The sequence below is a fragment of the Rhinolophus hipposideros genome, assembly GCF_964194185.1.
Source record: "Rhinolophus hipposideros genome assembly, chromosome: 1".
In the NCBI taxonomy this organism is placed as follows: domain Eukaryota; kingdom Metazoa; phylum Chordata; class Mammalia; order Chiroptera; family Rhinolophidae; genus Rhinolophus; species Rhinolophus hipposideros.
Genome location: NC_138047.1, coordinates 33,417,800 through 33,435,959, shown reverse-complemented (window position 1 = coordinate 33,435,959; position 18,160 = coordinate 33,417,800). Strand labels below are relative to the sequence as shown.

General features: G+C 41.0%; 1 protein-coding gene across 2 annotated transcripts in view; it reads right to left on the bottom strand.

Moving 5' to 3' along the window:
* Positions 1 to 5,702, bottom strand: part of GNPDA2 (glucosamine-6-phosphate deaminase 2) — a 30,707-nt gene extending 25,005 nt beyond the window's left edge. Inside the window, exons 1-2 of one of the 2 annotated variants that reach the window (XM_081024951.1) lie at positions 5,559 to 5,702; positions 1,265 to 1,426 (exon numbers count right to left, since the gene is read on the bottom strand). In XM_081024951.1, coding sequence (XP_080881077.1) covers positions 1,265 to 1,388 — 124 coding nt within the window. In that variant the 5' untranslated portion in view covers positions 1,389 to 1,426; positions 5,559 to 5,702. The remainder of the gene's footprint in view (positions 1 to 1,264; positions 1,427 to 5,558) is intronic. The other variant, XM_081024952.1, reaches the window with a different exon arrangement.
* Between the last annotated feature and the right edge of the window lie 12,458 nt (positions 5,703 to 18,160).

Below are 18,160 nucleotides of genomic sequence, written 5' to 3'. Positions count from 1 at the left end.
ATATATTTAAATACACAAAAACATGTTTAGCACTGCTGGCATTTATGACTCTGAAGCCCGTCACCCTACACTCAAATTACTATGTCTACATCATAATCAAGACAGAGTGATGAAGTCAGCTAGCCTGAACGTAGCGCAGGTTATCAGTATGCACCTTAATACAGAGGCCACTGAGGCTCACATACCAGAACTGTGGTTGCTGAGGAAGCCCAGCACTAGTGTGAACAATTTGTAAAAATCCCTCTTTTCCATTATCATCAAGATCTACTACACTGGACCAAAAAAATAAAAAGCAAAACAACAAACAAAAAAATCAAGTTGGTAAGCTAAAGAGTGGACATTCTGCAAGTGGAAAAATATGATTGTTACCTTTTATGTAGTTGGCATGCATGGGTGGAGGAGCAGGAGAAAATGCTGTTTAAATAAAACACACTTGCAGGAACTTTATTTACAGTATATATGAGACTTGCACAGACACTCCTACTTGAGCCTCAAAACAGTGTAAGCTATTACTATCCTTATAGCTTACGTAAGGAAACCAAGGCTTAGGGATGTAGAACACATGTCTTACAGTAACCAAGAAAGTAGACGCTCTAATTCCAGGTTCAATACTTTTCTGTGGAAGTCCATGATGTCAAATAAAATGCCATAAGATCAATGACACCACTTGGTTATTTTTTTTAGAAAAACCTTAACAGAACTAATCCAAAAAAATATGTAATTAATGCTCATGTTTATTCTGCCATGAAGACTCACCTCTGAAATTTCTCACTTATAATACTTCTAATAATGGAAAGAAAATAAACACAGAAATAGCAAAGGGTTAAAATGGGAATATGAAGCCGCTAAGGTGAAATCAAGAGGCAACAGCACATACTCTAGATATCTCTTAATGATTGTAAGGTGAATCTACTACTAAGAAATTATATAAATAAAGTGACACCCCCCAAAAAAACAAGCAAACCACTACTAGAAAAAGGTACAAAAAATACTATGACCATCACTTAAGTTAGGGTATTTCCTTTTGTATTTTGGAGTGATAGGTGAGCTAGAATTTAAGCAAAGAAAATAGTAAACTGTGGATACTATATATATGTTTAAGTATATACACACATATATGTATATTATTTATTTCTGGCTTTATATGCTAATATGTTCAATCAGTAATATGGCAAGAAATAAATGGAAAACATTTTACTAAAGGAAACTCTTCAACCCCACAACCTTCAGTAACTAAAATGGGAAAAAAATGTTATATTATTACCTGTTGGTAAACCCAGTGTAAAATATCTGTCCTGTCCAGGTTTGAACTGAATGATGCGATTACAGATGTATTTGGCTGCCCATTCACTAGCCAAGTCATAGTTATCAAGAATTACAAGCCTCATTATGGTGATGCACAGCTTCCAGGGCAAGAAGTTCAAACCTGGGAAAATTCCATTGTAGAACACTTTAAGTCATCTATAAACCTTTAGGCAGAAGTGTAACACACTGATGACTTGAAAAAGGACATTACTTAAGAAAGACATGCATGTATACAAATACAATCTGCACTTTTAAAATAGTAGCAATAGCTGTCCTCTTTTGAACAGAACTTGGGTTCCAGGTAGTGCGCTAGTCATTTAAGTATATACAGTAATCATTACAACAATCTTCATTAGTAAATACAATGCCCGGTTTAAGATGAGGATCGGGACTCACACAATTTGAGATCACATAGTAACTAAGTCACAAAGCCAGAATTCATATCAAGGCAAATTTAACACAGAAACACCACACTGCACTATTTCTACACTGTACTATAAAACAACAAAAAACAAACCTAACGGCAAACAGAGCAGTACTCATTTCTTCATTGCAAGTTAATGATAATAATAATTACTCACCAACTTTTGGGTTTCTTACTAAAATCTAGAATTCTCCCCATAATGTAATAACCAAACCTGTTTTTATTAACTACGTTTTTATAAAAATGATACCTGCAGTTTTAAAACATTTCAATCAATATAGAAAGGTACAAAGAAATAAAAAACAAAAAACAAAAACAGGCGGCTGCTGCTGCCTGTGGCGCTGCCACGGCTGCCACTGTCCAGGTGCACAGGGGCAAAGGACCCGTTGGGGGCCGCGCCCAGGGCAGGCCCGCACTCCTGCTGCCATCCTCCGGTCCGCAGGGCGCATGGGTACCATTATCATGTGGTTGAGGCAGCGAGTGCCCCAGCTGGCTGGCCTCTGCAGAACCCGCAGAAAGTGGCCTGCTGCCAGCGGATGGGCAGGGTGGAAGCCCAGCTGAGCTGCTTCTCCATGGCCGCCGCTGAACCTGAGGGAGGATGAGGAGGTGGCACCCCTTTCCAGAGACTGTCAGCGTGGAGAGTGGCAACCAGAGGCGTGTGGAGGCCCCTGGAGCTACCGTAATGTGTCCCGCCTAGCCGGGCGGTGGTGACCCCCACGGCGTGAGGAACCGGCTGACTGCGCTGGGCAGGCGCCCGGCGCCACAACTCGCTGACCCTGACGGACCAGGAGGGCGAGCTGACCACGTGAGCAACTGGCCGCTCTACTACCTGTTCTGCTTCGGCACGGAGCTGGACAATGAACTTTTTTATATCCTGTTCTTCTGATTTGATATCTGGATGCCCCGGTGGGCCGGAGGCTGGTGGCCATCTGGGTAGTGGTCCTGTACCTGGGCCAGCGCTCCAAGGACATCATCCGCTGGCCGCCGCCCGCCTCGCAGACCGTGGTCAAGCTGAAGGTCTTCTACAACTCCGCGTAGAGCACGCCCTCTACCCATGCCATGTCCCGCACCGCCATCCCCATTTCCGTGGTCCTCCTCACCAATAGCCGCTGGCAGGTAAGGTGACCTCTCCTCACCTGAGGGAGTCAAACAACTCGAGTTCTCTTTGCTCTCCACGGTTATTTTAATTTGGCCGTTTCCCTCCCAAACTTCTCTTTCCGCAGGTTTTCACAAGTTCCAGCAAACAGGCCCTTTCTAGGTTTTAAAAAAATCAATGATGGGAGAAACCCAGAGACTTGACCTTCAAACTGTATTTTAATAGTAATAATGTCTTTCTTAAAACCCAAAGGGAAAATTGTTAAGTAATATATTATCATTGGGCTTTGGTTGAGTTTTTAAGCTTAAGTTTTAGTTCTTGTGATACACAGAATATAATTGTGATTAATTATAATGTCCTTGTAACGAATTGTTAGGTAACTGAGATTCACTTTCATCACAGTATATGGTGCCTTCTTCCAAATTGATTGTTCCAGGAGTAGGTAAAGTTATTAGCTTTACTCTGAGACAATTTATAAAACACTAGTATAATACCAAAAAGAACAGTCAGTCCAGGCAATGAAGCAATGAATTTTAAATGAAAGCCACCCTTTATGGAAGTTAATGGAGAATAGCCTCAGTTCTCTTTTTAAGAGGTATGTGGTTGCTAATTTGCTGATAGATGCAAAGTTTATCTTCTGGATTACTGATCTGTAGTATCAGCTGTTGAGCTACAGTATATTGTTGTGTTATCTTTAAAAATACTTGGTTTTATTCTTAATATTAGAGTTCTTGATCAGATTAGTGGGTTTGTAAAAATGGCAAGCAAGATAGTAGGGTCAGTCTGCCAATTTGGGATGAGTTTTTAATGGTAAATGTTTTGGATTTTGCCTATTTCTTTTGGCCTCCCAGTTTTTCATGGTCCATAGATTAAGTTTAAAAACTAATTCTTTCTTAAAGAAGCAAAATGTATTCTTAGACTGCCGTCTTGTTTTATCTGTCTTTTGCATTGTAAGATTTGTTTATCTTGAAGACCAGTCCCTTAAGAATAATGATAATAGTTATGGAGGAAAAACAATTTTTAAAAAGGCCCAAATTATACTACTCATAAATAATTCCCATTATTAGGCATACGTCATTCCATATATCTAATGAACTGTATAGAAATATTTTTTAATAAAAAGTATAACATTTAATTATTCCTGAATTCCACAAAAGAAAAAGAAAACAGTGAACTAAAGAATCAGCTGATCTTTGGGGAAGAAAATTTCTTCACAAAAAGGGATTTTAGTTCCTAAAAGAGTACTCTATGATTAAGGAAAAATATTATAGAAATATTAAGAGATCAGAGTCGTTTAAAAACCATGACTCCATTTTAGACAATGTGGCTTGACCTATCATGAAGGAGAAAACTGCATGCTGACACTTGCTGACATCCCCTGATTTCTGTAAGGTGTATTATTTTTATATTGTCAAAGATTTATAACATTTACACTGCAACCATAAATAGCAGACTTTAATTCTTAGTTTTATATTTCCACAATTCCTAGATTTTAGTTTAGTTTACTATTTAAATAGCTCTGTCACCCAAACCAAGTCTTTCACAACTGGCTTCACTTCTTACTGTATGTACAGTCTGTACCCACACACTTTACATACAGCAATGAGTCAAACTCTTTCAATTAGCAGGAGTAGGCCGTATGACAATGAATATATGGAATGTAAATGGATCTCAAGAAATTTGGCATAACAAAAAATTATGATCACCATGCTCTAGAATTCTGGCATAGTAACAAGAGATAAAGATCATTATTGTGTTAAAAACACAGATTCCCAGATCCCTCTCTCTAAACAGTATTTCTGAAATGGGGTCCGGGAAATCTGCACTTTTACAAATATCACAGGTGATCTTTACTATGAGGTTAGACATGGAAAAGAAGAACACTATACACAAGGTGACTTCGTGGGAAAGAGGTTTAAGTATGTATCTCAGATCAGCTACAGGCAACTTTTCTTTCTTTCTTTCTTTCCTTTTTTAGCTCTTTGGGATGCTGAGTGCACTCCCAGAAGTCCCAAATGAATCACCGCACCCAGAGTCAAGTAGAATGATTCTGACACATTTATTCAGATTTTTTTTTTTTAAAAAAGTGTTTCTGTCGGTCCTCAGAGATCCCAACTCCTGTGGTCCTGGCAGACAGCACAGCCAGAAAGCACTCAAAAGCAATGACACAGCACCACATCCAACCTCATCTTCCTCGGGGGCCGATGCAGTTAGAAGGAGCATCACTTGGCCAAAGGGCTGCGGGACACAAATCTCAGAACTTTGCAGCGGACGGGAACGGACCCATCACCGAGCTTCCACAGCGAAGTCCAGGACCCACGCTGGAACCCGGCCTCCCCGACCCCCGCCCCGGGCTTCCCCGCCCCCACGCCACACCCGGTCTCGGACGCCGCGACGGGGACGGGAGCCCGACGAGGGGAGAGAGGCGGCGGACGAGGCGACGGCTGCAACCCCCCTCCGCGGAGAGCCTGCTGGGCCCAGCCACGCCACAAACTATAAGCAAAACAAGTGAGGACGACACGAAGTTTCAGCAAGTGTCAGGAGCGAGCCGGTAACGAGGGAGCAGGCAGCCCCCTCCCGGAGGCCCACTTCCGAGGGGACCACCAGCCAAGTGTGATGCCCCCCGCCTCTAGGACCCCAATCCGCCCCGGGTTCCGCTTCCCCGTCTCGGTACAAACACCGGCCGGCTCCCCCACCCGGACTCCCCTTCGGGGCCCAAACCCCCGGACTCACCCACGGACCCGACTGCTCTTCCGAAGCTCAACAGCGCGACCTCCCAACGCCCAGCAAATCCGGGACGACCCCGGCTGGCGCGTGGAGCGCTAAACCCAAAGACCCGGATGCAAACCGAGGCGCACAAGGGAGGCGGCGCGGCCTGCGGGTGATGCGCATGCGCTGCCCTCCGGCTCGCTGGAGATGCTGCAGAGACCTGTTAGGGTTCCCAGAGGCAGGATGCCTTTCCTCCAAGGGAATCTCCAGTTTCTGGGCCGTCGCTTTGCTGCTACTCTGTTTTCATCTCTCAGAGGTTAAACCGAGGTAGATTCTTTGGGTTTAGGAAATTTAAAATGTAGGACTACGATGCTCATGTATAAGCATACCTTCTTTTGTTGTTCCCCATAATGGCGATAGTTCTGCGCTCTACCCCCAGCAATTGAATTGTCTGCTTTGCAAGCACAATGACAGCTAAGCACCTTTTATTAATAAACTCATCAAACAAAGTTAAGTTTGTTAAGTGGTGCAGAAAGGCAAAAGGGAAAGTGGTTTGTTAAGTGATACAGAAAGGCAAAGGGAAACCTTGGAGCAGCTCTGTTTGAGCAAACCTAGGAGATTTTAACAGGATATGTACTTGTGCTAAATGATTCTGGAAAAGGGGTAGAAGAAACAAAATTACAGATCTTTGTTCAAGAGGGGAAAGGAAGGAAGGAAGCAGGGTTGGGAAAGTGAAAGCAGTAATCATGCAAAGGATTGTGTGGCCTCACTATGTCCGATTAGGAACAATGTTTAGAGTTCTGTTAGGAACCATAGAATCTGCCACTAGCATGGAGTGACAGGCAGACTCAAGGTCCTGTTTCCTTGGACACTACCAAGTTAAGATTAATGTGAAAGGTAGTGTCCTCAAACTCCTTATCTCTGAATACAGTGCTACACCTCGATTGCGTATCCAGCCAGCTTCTCTGGGTCAAATGATCCCCCAGGTTTACATTCTTTAGCCAAGAGTAGTGTGCTCCATTCTCAATGATATGACTTCAAACAGCCAAGTTTCTCATTAACTGATATTAGAGGCCAAGGTTTCTTAGCATTATAGCCTTGAGTTAGTTTACAAAAGTAGTTTTTAACACCTTCCCAGTACTGTAATGTATCATCTAACAAAAATCTATTGTGCATCTACCGTGGTCAAAAAGACTTATGAGTAATAAAAGGAGCTTTGTAGGGAATATTATCGGAGCACAGTGCGATATTTATGAAATGTATTCTTCCTCAGCGGGTTTACTTTGTGAGTTTCTGACACTAGCAAAGAAAGTTCTGCTTCTGCTGTAAGTACTGACTATTGTTAATTCTGCTTTGATTGCACTTTATTATGTCTCGTCTGCCTTTTCTCTAAGTTGGTGTTTCTCCTGCAATCCATATGCCATGCCTTTGTACCAAGATTAAAGCAAGGAGTTACTGCAATCAAAAGCAAAATATTGAATATTAAACAGAAAAATTGTTTTCAAGAAGGCAGGGACATGTAAGCTGAGTCATTCATTTGTCCATACAGTAAACATTTACTGAGACCCTGGTATGTACCAGACACCAATATGGGTAAAACAGAAACACAATCTTTACTCTTAGTGAACTAACAATTTTGTGGGGTTACACACATCACCCAATAAATCCTAAGAAGGCAAAGTAGTCTCAGTCATGAGACTCTAATTGAGATATTCTTTTATGTTTGGGGATGACCTGAGCATAGGAAGGACCTGTGTCATCTTCTCCAAATAGAGCTCCAAGGAATGGCAAGACTAATAGACAGGTCCCTGAACAGAGGTTTTGGATGAAGTGTTTCATGGAAAAATTGTAACAGCCTGTCACTCAAGGAAGGTGACAGACTTACAGTAGCATAGGAGAACTAGAGTATTGGTGGCTTTGTAGGTGACAGGAAAATATGCCTGATGACAGCCCTGATTTACTATAGGTCATAGAAGCATCAGACAACAGTCATACCCTGTGATCCTGAGTAGCTGACATAGAGCTGCAGTTAATTGACCCAGAGCCTGAAATAGTGTTTCAGTCAGTATGTATCATACAAATGGAGGACAATGGACAAAGGATGTTTCAGCAGATACCGTGTTTCCCCAAAAATAAGACCAGGTATTATATTAATTTTTGCTCCAAAAGACACATTAGGGCTTATGTTCAGTGGATGTCATCCTGAAAAATCATGCTAGGGCTTATTTTCCGGTTAGGTCTTATTTTTGGGGAAACACGGTACCAATGGGATACTTGTGTATGCTTATGACTAAAAACCACAGGAAAAGATACCTATGTATTGCAGTGGATGTCAGAAAAGAGAAAAGGACCCCCAAACAGATGTCTTTGCTGATGTAGACACCAATAGCCTCCTCAACTTAGATATCATCCTGAGTTGAAGGACAGGAAGTGTGATACACAGAAATAACAGAATTTATACTTGAAATGACTAAGAAAACAATAAACAATTAAATGAAACTGCAAACAACTGATTTAAGTTTCCTGCTCTCATGAGAATGGGACTTGAGGGAAATATTTAAATTAAAAAAAAAGTTATATTAAAGATGTATATTAGATAGAAAAAAACAAGAAATATCACATTGGAATTTATGGCATAATTAGATAGAAAAAAAAACAAGAAATATCACATTGGAATTTATGGCCTATGAAATTTCTATATACCACAAAACATTTCAGCAGGGTATACCATGATCAGATTTCTATATAAAACAAAAATCACCCTGTATGCCTGTAAAGAACAGATTGAAGGTGGATCAGTAGATCAGGGTAAGCTGGATTTTGCCAGAAAGAGAATACAGAAGAGAAAACCCAGGAAATAGCTTGCACAAAGGTATGCAGGAAAGAAAATAAAAGGTATATATATGGAATTCTGAATTACTCCCAGGAGGCTAAGAGTAGGATGTATTTCAAAAACTAGCAGAAATTGGATCTGAAAAGAGAGATAGAGATGAAATGAAGTAACTTATAGGCTATGAGTAGAAGTTAGACTTTATATTGTAGACAATGAACAGCCACTCAAGCTTTATGAATGCCATAAGAGACTAACAGATTGTGTTTTAGAAAGAAGGAAGTAGAATGGGTACGGATTGTATTACAGCAGCAAAAATCCAGACATGCTAGTCTCATTTTATATTTTCCCTGCCCCAGCCCTAGCATCAGGCATTTCATTAATAGCTGATAGTTTTTTGTTTGTTTTTTTATATAAAAAAATGGATGTTATATATCAAACACTCCCTGCATCTATAGAAATGATGGTATAATTTTCAATCTTAGTCTGTTGATGAATTATAGTGATTAATTTTCAAATGTTAAATATATCTGTATTGCTGAGATAAGCCTGTCTTGGGCATGGTTTTTCCTGATCATGGTCATGGTCTTTCAGCCAGAAGAAACTGAACATTTACCTATAAAATTTTTGGCAAATGCCCCTTTCCCCCTGGGTGTGGCTTTAGCACTAGGTGGGAGTTCTGAGTTGGACAAAATGGCTTCTTCCAAGATTCTTCTAGCTTAGATTTTTCTTCCTGTGAGATGTTAAGTAATAGGTGTCATTTGGGAAGGAGGGTTTGCAAGTGCTTCCGCCTGGTTTTGCTCTCTATCGTACTGGGAATGTATGTTTTCCTCACACTCACCACAAGGATACTGTTGATCTGGGAGCAGAGGATGAACAGAGGGTAAGTTAAAACACACAAAATAATAGTGTTCTTAATAACATTCAGCCTACTTTCATGAAAAAGCCCTCCTCAGGTTGCCAAAAGTCTTCAGTCAGTCTCCAGAATTCCCAAAATTTTGATTGTAATAGTTTGTCAGTTTTCTCTTTGCTTTTCTGGAGGGGTAGATTTTTGGATATACTTACCTTGCCATTTTTGCTGATCTCCTCAATTGATTACTTTTTGAGTGAGATTTGTTAGTCTGTCTTTCAAGGAATTTTACATTTTCTGTTGCCAAACTTATTGGCATAACATTGTTTATAATATCCCCTTGTTATCTGTGCTATCCATAGTGATTTCACTTGTTTCATTTCTGATATTGGTAAATTGTACCTTCATTTTTTCTCCCTAATTACTGTGTTTAGATGCTTATTAATTTACTTGATCTTATGAAAGGGCTAAATTTTGGATTAATTGAGTTTTGCTTCATTTTATTTTTGTATTTCATTGATTTCTACAGCTTTAGTGACGTCTCACAAATTTTGATATCTTTTCATTTTCATTCAGCAGAAATTTTTTTCTAATTTCTTTTTTTATCTCTTCTTTGGCCCATAGGTTATTTAGACGTATGTTTTCAGTTTTCAGATATTTGGGTATTTTCCAGGTATCTTTCTGATTTGGATTTCTATTTTACTTCATCTGTGGTCATAATATAGAGAAGGGCCATGAGGACTATTTTTACAGAACAAAGAACGAAGAGGTTAAATTCCAAGCCTGCTGCCTGCCTGCTTCAAGACACAGAATGCAGGGAGATGTTAAACAATCACACAGAACAATCTCTTTGGAAGACTAGCGCTTCCATTATGACCATCTTAGTTAAGCCCATGGAAAGAAACACAGGTTGTGCTTTATAAGAGCTAAAAGCAAAACTGCCCCATTCTTCTTGCATCTTACTAAAGTTAAAGATAAACTTACCATTGTTCTTCTATCCTCCTTTCCCCTCATACCAGTGGGAAGTAGAAAACACATATAAACCCTAGTTCGGGGGTTGGAGGGGTCTCTCTTTCACTAGCAATTAGAGCCCATCACTCTGTCTATAGGGTGGCCTTTGTGTTCTTACTTACTCTCTGATACATACTTACTCTCTGATACGTACAAATGTCTGACAATTAAGTTCAAGAATATGTTGCAATGATGTTGCTAACCATTTTTGATATCAGAGGGATTCTTCATTATGAATTTATACCAACTGGACAAACAGTTAACCAAGTTTACTAGTTGGAAGTGCTTAAAAGGCTGCATGAAAGATGACCTGAACTTTTCGCCAATAATTCATGGCTCTTGCATCACAACAATGCACCAGCTCACAGGGCACTGACCGTGAGGGAGTTTTCAGCCAGTAAACAAAAACTGCATTGGAACATCCTCCCTAGTCGCCTGATCTGGCCCCCAATGACTTCTTTCTTTACCCAAAGATAAAGGAAATATCAAAAGGAAGAAATTTTGATGACATTCAGGATATCAAGGGTAGTACAACGAAAGATCTGATGGCCGTTCCAGAAAAAGAGTTCCAAAATTGTTTCGAAAGGTGTGCTAAGCACTGGCGTCAGTGCATAGCTTACCCAGGGGAGCACTTCGAAAGTGACCATAGTGATATTCAGCAATGAGGTATGCAGCACTTTTTCTAGGATGAGTTCACGAACTTAATTGTCTGACCTCACAAACTTACTTTTGCATTAAACTCTATATTAGCTCACTTTTGAATTCTTTCTGATGTGAAGCCAAGAACGCTCTTTTCCTGTAACAGATAACATCTTTGTATAACTTGGTCCTTTTTAAAAGTATTAAGACTTATTTGTGGCCTAGAATATGGTATATGTTCATGTGCACTTAGCAAAAAAAAAGTGAATTTTGCTGATTTGGAATAGATTATTTTATAAATTTCAGTTAGTTAAAGTTGGTTGATAGTGTTCAGGTCTCCTATAGTCTTACTGATTTTGTCTACTTATTCTATCAATTAATGAGAGAGTACTGTTGAAATTACAGACAGACATTGTGGATTTGTCTACTTTTTGTTGCCATTTTATCAGTGTTTGGTTCATGTCATCTGATGCTCTGTTATTAGGTACATAAACATTTAAGTTTGTTATATACTCTTTGTTTTTCTTTTTTCTTTTTGTAATGGAGAGATTTACTTGATAGGTTGACAAAATGAAAACATCCAAAACTCATCAAATCATTTAATTAAAATGTTATATTTTTGGGAAACAGAGTACAGATAATACCACAAAGTTTAAGAAATGCAAAAACAGTTTATATGAACTCTCCTATCATTGACAATGTCATTGTTAAGAATAGAACTAGTTTTGAGGTATTTTATAATAAAGGTTGGGCATTTTTAAGAAGTGAAAAACACTACATATACATATGAATTCAGCAATGACTCAATATTTTCTATTCATATTTTTATAAATTGATATTTAAATAGCTACATTTTATTCATAAAAGATCCCAGGTAGAGATTATGCTGCAGAAATGGTATTTGAAGTTCTAAAGTAATTGTTTAATAACAACATGCTTGTAATAGATCAAAGCTGAATATGGTAAAGTTACTTCTGGAAAATGTATTTAACACGGGCCTAGCTATATTATAATTCTAAACTTCTATATAAAAAGTAAGCAATCTACTCTTAAGTTTTCACTGATTCCACTAATTCAATTTAAAGGATACTAAGAGAATTTTATAATAAAACACTTCCAATGAGATAACATGCATAGGAAAGATATTTTAAAAGTTTTAATTCAAACCAAAACCTGCTATAATTAAAAAAAATCCACTTAAAATCAGTAGAAAAAAAATACACTTAAACGTTATAATACCGTTCTGAAGAAAATACTTTTTATGACTTCAATGACATGTTATATTTAAGCAGCAGATGTCTTTACCGCCTTTATATGCTTCAAAATACTGTTGACAACTTTGTTTTTCAGTACTGTATTAGGGGCCATTAAAGAGACCCTTGTTTTTTAATCAGTTTCTTTGTTATTGTGGGAAATACTATAAGGCAGGAATATTAGAATTGTGTTAGCAGATTATTGAAATACTGTAATACTGAAATGCTGTTGGCATCTGTATCTTCTGACATGTGGAACTAGTTATACATCTGAAGAGTCGGTCGCTCCAACCAGTGAAATTAAAGTTAATTCTTTAAACTCTTTCATAAATATTTCCTTGACTTTTAACATTTCATCAATTAGTTTCTCCTTTTCTTCTTCCTTCCATCTATCAACAAACTTCAGAAATCCTTCCTCTCTTTTCCTGCATTCCATGTCCCTTAGAGAATCTGCCTGCGTGGGCGTGCGGCGCCCCCTCTAACTGACACTTGTAAGTTGCAGCTCCTCCTTCAACACGTCCATCTCACTCTGGGGCTGATCAGTCTGCACATTTCTCTTACACTTAAGGTGAGGATCGTCAGGGTGGTGGTGATGAACATAATTCTGTAGAAAAGCTTGGTTCATAAAGGCCTTGTCACAAAAATGGCACTGGAAATAGCTGTCTTTGGCTTTGATCATCATCTGCTGGATGGAGATCATCTTTTTCCAGTGTTTACACTTTTCCTTCAGTAACTTGACCGCAGCTTGGTGAGGAGTTTCTTGCTCTGCTCTCAGCCCTCCTGGCTCAGGTGCAGCTGCTCCTCCAGGTGTGCAGCTGTGAGGGGAGGAAGTCCTGGGAGCGCCGCAGAACTCAATGGTGAGCTGTGCCAGGCGGGGAGCTTCAGCGCCATCGGGTCCACCCGGGACTGGCAGGGCTGGCACTTCCGGTCCTCCAGCTTGCAGGTGATGTTCATGATGTTCTCCTGTATCCACGCCCGTGGCTCTCAGCTGCCACCAGTCCATGCTCTCTAGCCGCGGCCATAACTGGAAAAAAGGCCCAATGCCACTCTGGGGGGGGTGGGGGGGACAGAGGACATGGCTGCCGCTCCCGCCATGGGGGTTGCAGGGGCATCAGGACCCTCGAGGCTGCTGGTGAGTGGGTAGTGGACATGCTTCTGGAAGGGCATGTGGCAGCAAATCCGCCACCTCTGCTGGAATCGGAGGGGATGGTCACCTCTACCCAGGTAGTCGCTGCCTCACCCCTCAGGTGCGGGGGAAAAGGCTGGGTCCTTGCGTGAGGAGGTTCCCTGAGCCTGAGGTCAGGGCCTCTTGGAGCAAAGGGCGCGCAGGTCCCCGCATGGTGAGCACGCGCCCAGGGCTCTTACAAACTTGTGGCAGTTGCATTCTGCTTTTTGGAAAGGCTAAAATATTTCTAGCAGCAACGTGCAGACCTCAGGCCTCTCATTCTTGGGGTCTTCTTGGGGCTGCCTGTGGCTACCACAGAGATCAATGAGCTGAGGAAAAGCCAGACATTCCTCAGTCCACCCGGGAGTCCCGGTTTAGACCAGTCATCAGGAAAACTTGTTTTTCTTGGCGGGTCTGTGGACTGTGGACTCTATCCATTGGGCTTCAGGATCAGTGTGACAGGGGCCACGGTCTCTCTTGCTCACCATTATATCCCCAGCACTCCAGCTGCATGCCCCTGGGCATGTTTTCTGTCCTATCCCCACTTCCTAGAACAGGTGCTGTTAACTGAGTCCCCCCCCCACCCCCACAGAGCTTCATTGTTTTCTTTGTTCACTGCGCTGAGAGGTGGTGTCCTTTATCAGCTTTCCCCAGCTCAGGACTTTTCGGTTCCCTGAGTCCCTGTCACACTGGAGGCCCATTCATTGGGTGCCTTCTCCATCACTGCCAGAGGAGACACCAAAGGAACCTGATCCTTATAGAAGCTTTTGTCCTTTATTATTACCACTGCACTGGTCAACTGTGCTCAGATCTTGCTCTCCACAGATTTCATCTGCCCACTTGGGCACAGGCTCTTTGGGGCCAGGGATGATTCAGTAACTTTTTAAATGCTAAGAATAGGGTAATCCACCCCTCTCCTGGTCCATTCATAATTGGACACCAACTCTATGTTCAGAAACTTGAAAAAAAGTTAAGTCTTATAAGATTTTTCTAACTCTCGGTAACTTTCAAGGTACATTACAGATAAGCAGAAATGTGAACACTTCCACCGGTGCCTGAGGCTAAGGTATCTGAAGGAACAAATAGGGCACTTGTAAAAACACAAGGGACTAAGGGTGTTAGATTTACAGGAGGGTCACTGCATAAATTATATGAGGGCCTAACCACTGCACTGTAGACCTGAAACTAATATGAAATAATATTGAATGTCAACTATAATTTTTTAAAATATACATATATAATCATGGGATGTAAAGTATAGCGCAGGGAATATAGTAAATGGTATTGGAATAGCTATGTCAGATGGGTTATAGACTTGGAGTTTTCACTTCATGAGGGTTGTAAATGTCTAATCATTATGTTGTTTTATACACCTGAAATTAATAATAAAAATAAATGCACAAGCGGCTAATCTCACAAGTCAGAACCCCATCCCTTTTTTCCAACCTCCTTAAAACTGCCAAGGGCAAATGGAATATCTTAAGTCCTTTCTACAATTATTGGTACTTCTGTTTCTGTGTATGATCTCTCATATCTGTGTGTGTTTATGTTTTAAATATGATATGCTGCCTCTACCTCCAGGTATTGCTAATAATTATATAAACGTCTGTATTTTAGGACTGCTAGGGCTCATGTGCTCTTCTCAATGTCAGATATCAGCCAAAAAAAATTTGACTGTTTTTACCAAAAACTTGGATAAGTTTAGGGTTAATTTCATTAAACTTGGCCTGATGTTTTCCCTTACCTGGCAAGGTGTTACAGTAATTCTGACCCACTATTGCATCACTGATGAGAAGGCTCAGATCCTAAAGAGGGCCATGGAATTTGTTTCAACGTCTTTAACAACTGAGACAGGGAAAACAAGGAAATAAAGTTTAACAGCGAGATTGGAGACGAGACCAGAGACAGGCCAGACTTTTGGTGGCAGTTATAGACAAAACAAGGCTGAAGCTACCTCAGGGCCACCCAACAACCCCAGAAGAGGACCACCAGGTATAAAGGCCTGCTTCGGATGTGAAAGCACCAGACCACTAGAGTAAGGAGTCCTAATCCTCCAAAGCAGCCGTGTGCCCTGTGCAAACTAAAAGGGCACTGGAGGAGGGACGGTTCCCTGCTCTGACTGGAACAGGGACCAACTCCTTCCCCGCAAATGGCTGTAATCAACTGGCAGGGCCTGAGGTTCCCAGAGGTTCCCAAGAAGACCATCATAATCACAGGGGAGGAATCGCGCGTGACAGTTGATGTAGCAGGTAAGCCTGTTAATTTCCTGATTGATACAGGAGCCATTTACTCTGTCTTAACCACTCACTCTGGACCTATTTCTGCTGAAATCTGTTTGGTTGTGGGGATAAGTGGGGCCCCTAGATTCCGGGCTCATACTCAGCCTGTTTCTTGCCAATGGCCTGTACCTTGGAGGAAAAGTCTGCTCCCAAAGAGCGCTTACAAGTTAGCTTTTATAAAATGTTCTATGGGAGATCTTTTCTTACATCTGCTTGTAGTCTTTGACTTCAGTTCTATTATTTCCTGCATTGTTAATTTGGGAGAGGTTCAATGGGCACTCAGGGAATATGGGGGATCTCTATCTCCCTAAGGAGAACCCCTCTGCCTGTTATAGTCTTGTAAAATCAGGGGACTGAGTATTACTAAAAACCTGGAAAGGGGCCCCTGGCATGCCAGTTAACTCCTGAATGGAAGGGACCATATACAGTTCTCCTGAGCACGCCAACCACTGTAAAGCTACAAGTAGTTAGTAGCTGGGTTCACCTCTCTCTAATCAAACCTGTTTCATTAAGTCTCCATAGAACTCCCCTAGAGAGGAAGACTGTCACTCCTATTCCTGTGAGACAATGGAAGGACTTCAGCTACTCTTCAAGCAGACAAGCAAATCAATTCCCCAAGACTGATAAGTACTGAAGACTAACCCCAGACTCCTGGATTTGCTAATTACTGCCATTCTCTTAAGCCTTATTTTAGCTCTGTGTTCCTCTTTCCTTCTGCCCCACTTGGGATCCCCATTGAACGCTGTTTCTTTTATTACTATAATCAGCACCATGATTTTTATCCTTTTGGCTCGCTTCTTCCCCGGGCTGCTCCGGGGAGAATGGGAAACGAATATCTTTGTGAATTTTTCTAATGTAATAGCTAGGGGCAATGACTACTGGATATGCCATAAACAGCCCCAACCAAACCACAATCCCTTTACATTTCAGCCTGCACTCCTTGTTGTCTCATTGTCAAGTTTGTGTCTTCTAGGATACAGCAGTTTCATCTCCAGCTGGTCGTCCTCCAAGGATTCCAACCTGTCCCTCCTGAGGATGACAAACCATGCCTGTAGCCACTTGACTAAGCAGCCCCGTCTTTTTACTCTCTCACAGCTACCTTTTCTGTCACTCTCTACATCCTCCATAGACCTCTCCCCAGCAAGAAACTCTGGTGCCCATAGCACGAATGACTCTCCTGTTCAGCAGGGAGCAGTTTTAGAAGACAGACCTTTGTCCCAGATTCCCTTGTAAGATTACAAGGGCCCTGATTTCTTGGAGTGTGCGGGGGAATGTTACTGTAGGCAGAAAGAATATGGCTGTGGGGAGTGAGGGGGAAGGAGAGAAAAGGGGATGTGAGAGGAGACGAAAGAAAGGAGATGAGATCATTCTTAAGAAAAGGTGCAGCTACAGCTTATTGTAATAGATTATAATACTATTAGCATTGCTAGCAGGGAAAAATTTTCACCCCCTGTGTCAACACATGACAGTTCTGACAGAGGCCAAGAAAGAACAAGAGTATCTCACTTCCTAACTGGAAGGGGAGTGGTCAGTGAGGACAGCAAGGACCCGCCTGGGAACATGTATAACGCCACCCCTAAAACTTGAATTTTTTGTGCCCTCATTCTAATCAAATCCTAAGCTTCTTTGTTCTTTGGGGTAGTTGCCCTCCTCCTGGCCTGCCCACTCCCGTTATTTTAGCAGTGTACTCTATGTCTTTGCTTTAATAAATCCACTGATAGCTTGGCTTTGTTTACACAACTAATTCAGTATGTCCTTGAATTCCTTCCCGTGATGAAACCAAGAATGCTTCTCCCGCACCCCCACCCCTAACACATATACCCATGACACCATTATACTAGTCAAGGAAATAAATATTCCCTGTACTGCAAAAGTTGCCTTATGACCCCCTTTTTTTTGTGTTTGATAAGAACAGTTAACATGAGATCTAACCTCTTAATTTTTTTAAGTTCACTGCAGTATTGTTAACATAATAGGTACTAGGTTATACAGCCTAGCTCTGGAACCTATTCATCTTGAATAACTGAAGCTTTATACAGGTTGAACAACAAATTCCCATTTCCCCTGCTCCTAGCCTCTGACAACCAGGAGTCTATTTTCTGTTTCTATAAATTTGGCTATTTTAGATACCTCACATAAGTGGAATCATGCATTATTTGTCCTTCTGTGACTGGCTTATCTTATTTAGCATAATATGCACCAGGTTTATCCATCTCGTAACATGTAGCAGAATTTCCTTCATTTTAAGTCTCAATGATATTCCGTTGTATGTATATTTCACATTTTTTAATCTATTCATCTGTTGATGTACATTTAAGTTTTCATAATTTGGATATTGTGAAAATAGTGCTGCAGTGAACATGAGTGTGCTGAGATCTCTTCAAGATCCTGATGTCAGTTCTTTTGGATAAATGCACAAAAGTGACATTGGATCATATAGTAGTTCTATTTCAATTTTTTGAGGCATCTTTATACTATTTCCCATAGTGGCTGCACCATTTTACATTCACACCAACAGTATCCAAGGATTCCAATATCTCCATATCCTCATTAACATTTGTTCTCTCTCTCTCTAAAAAAATAGCCTTTCTAATTGTTG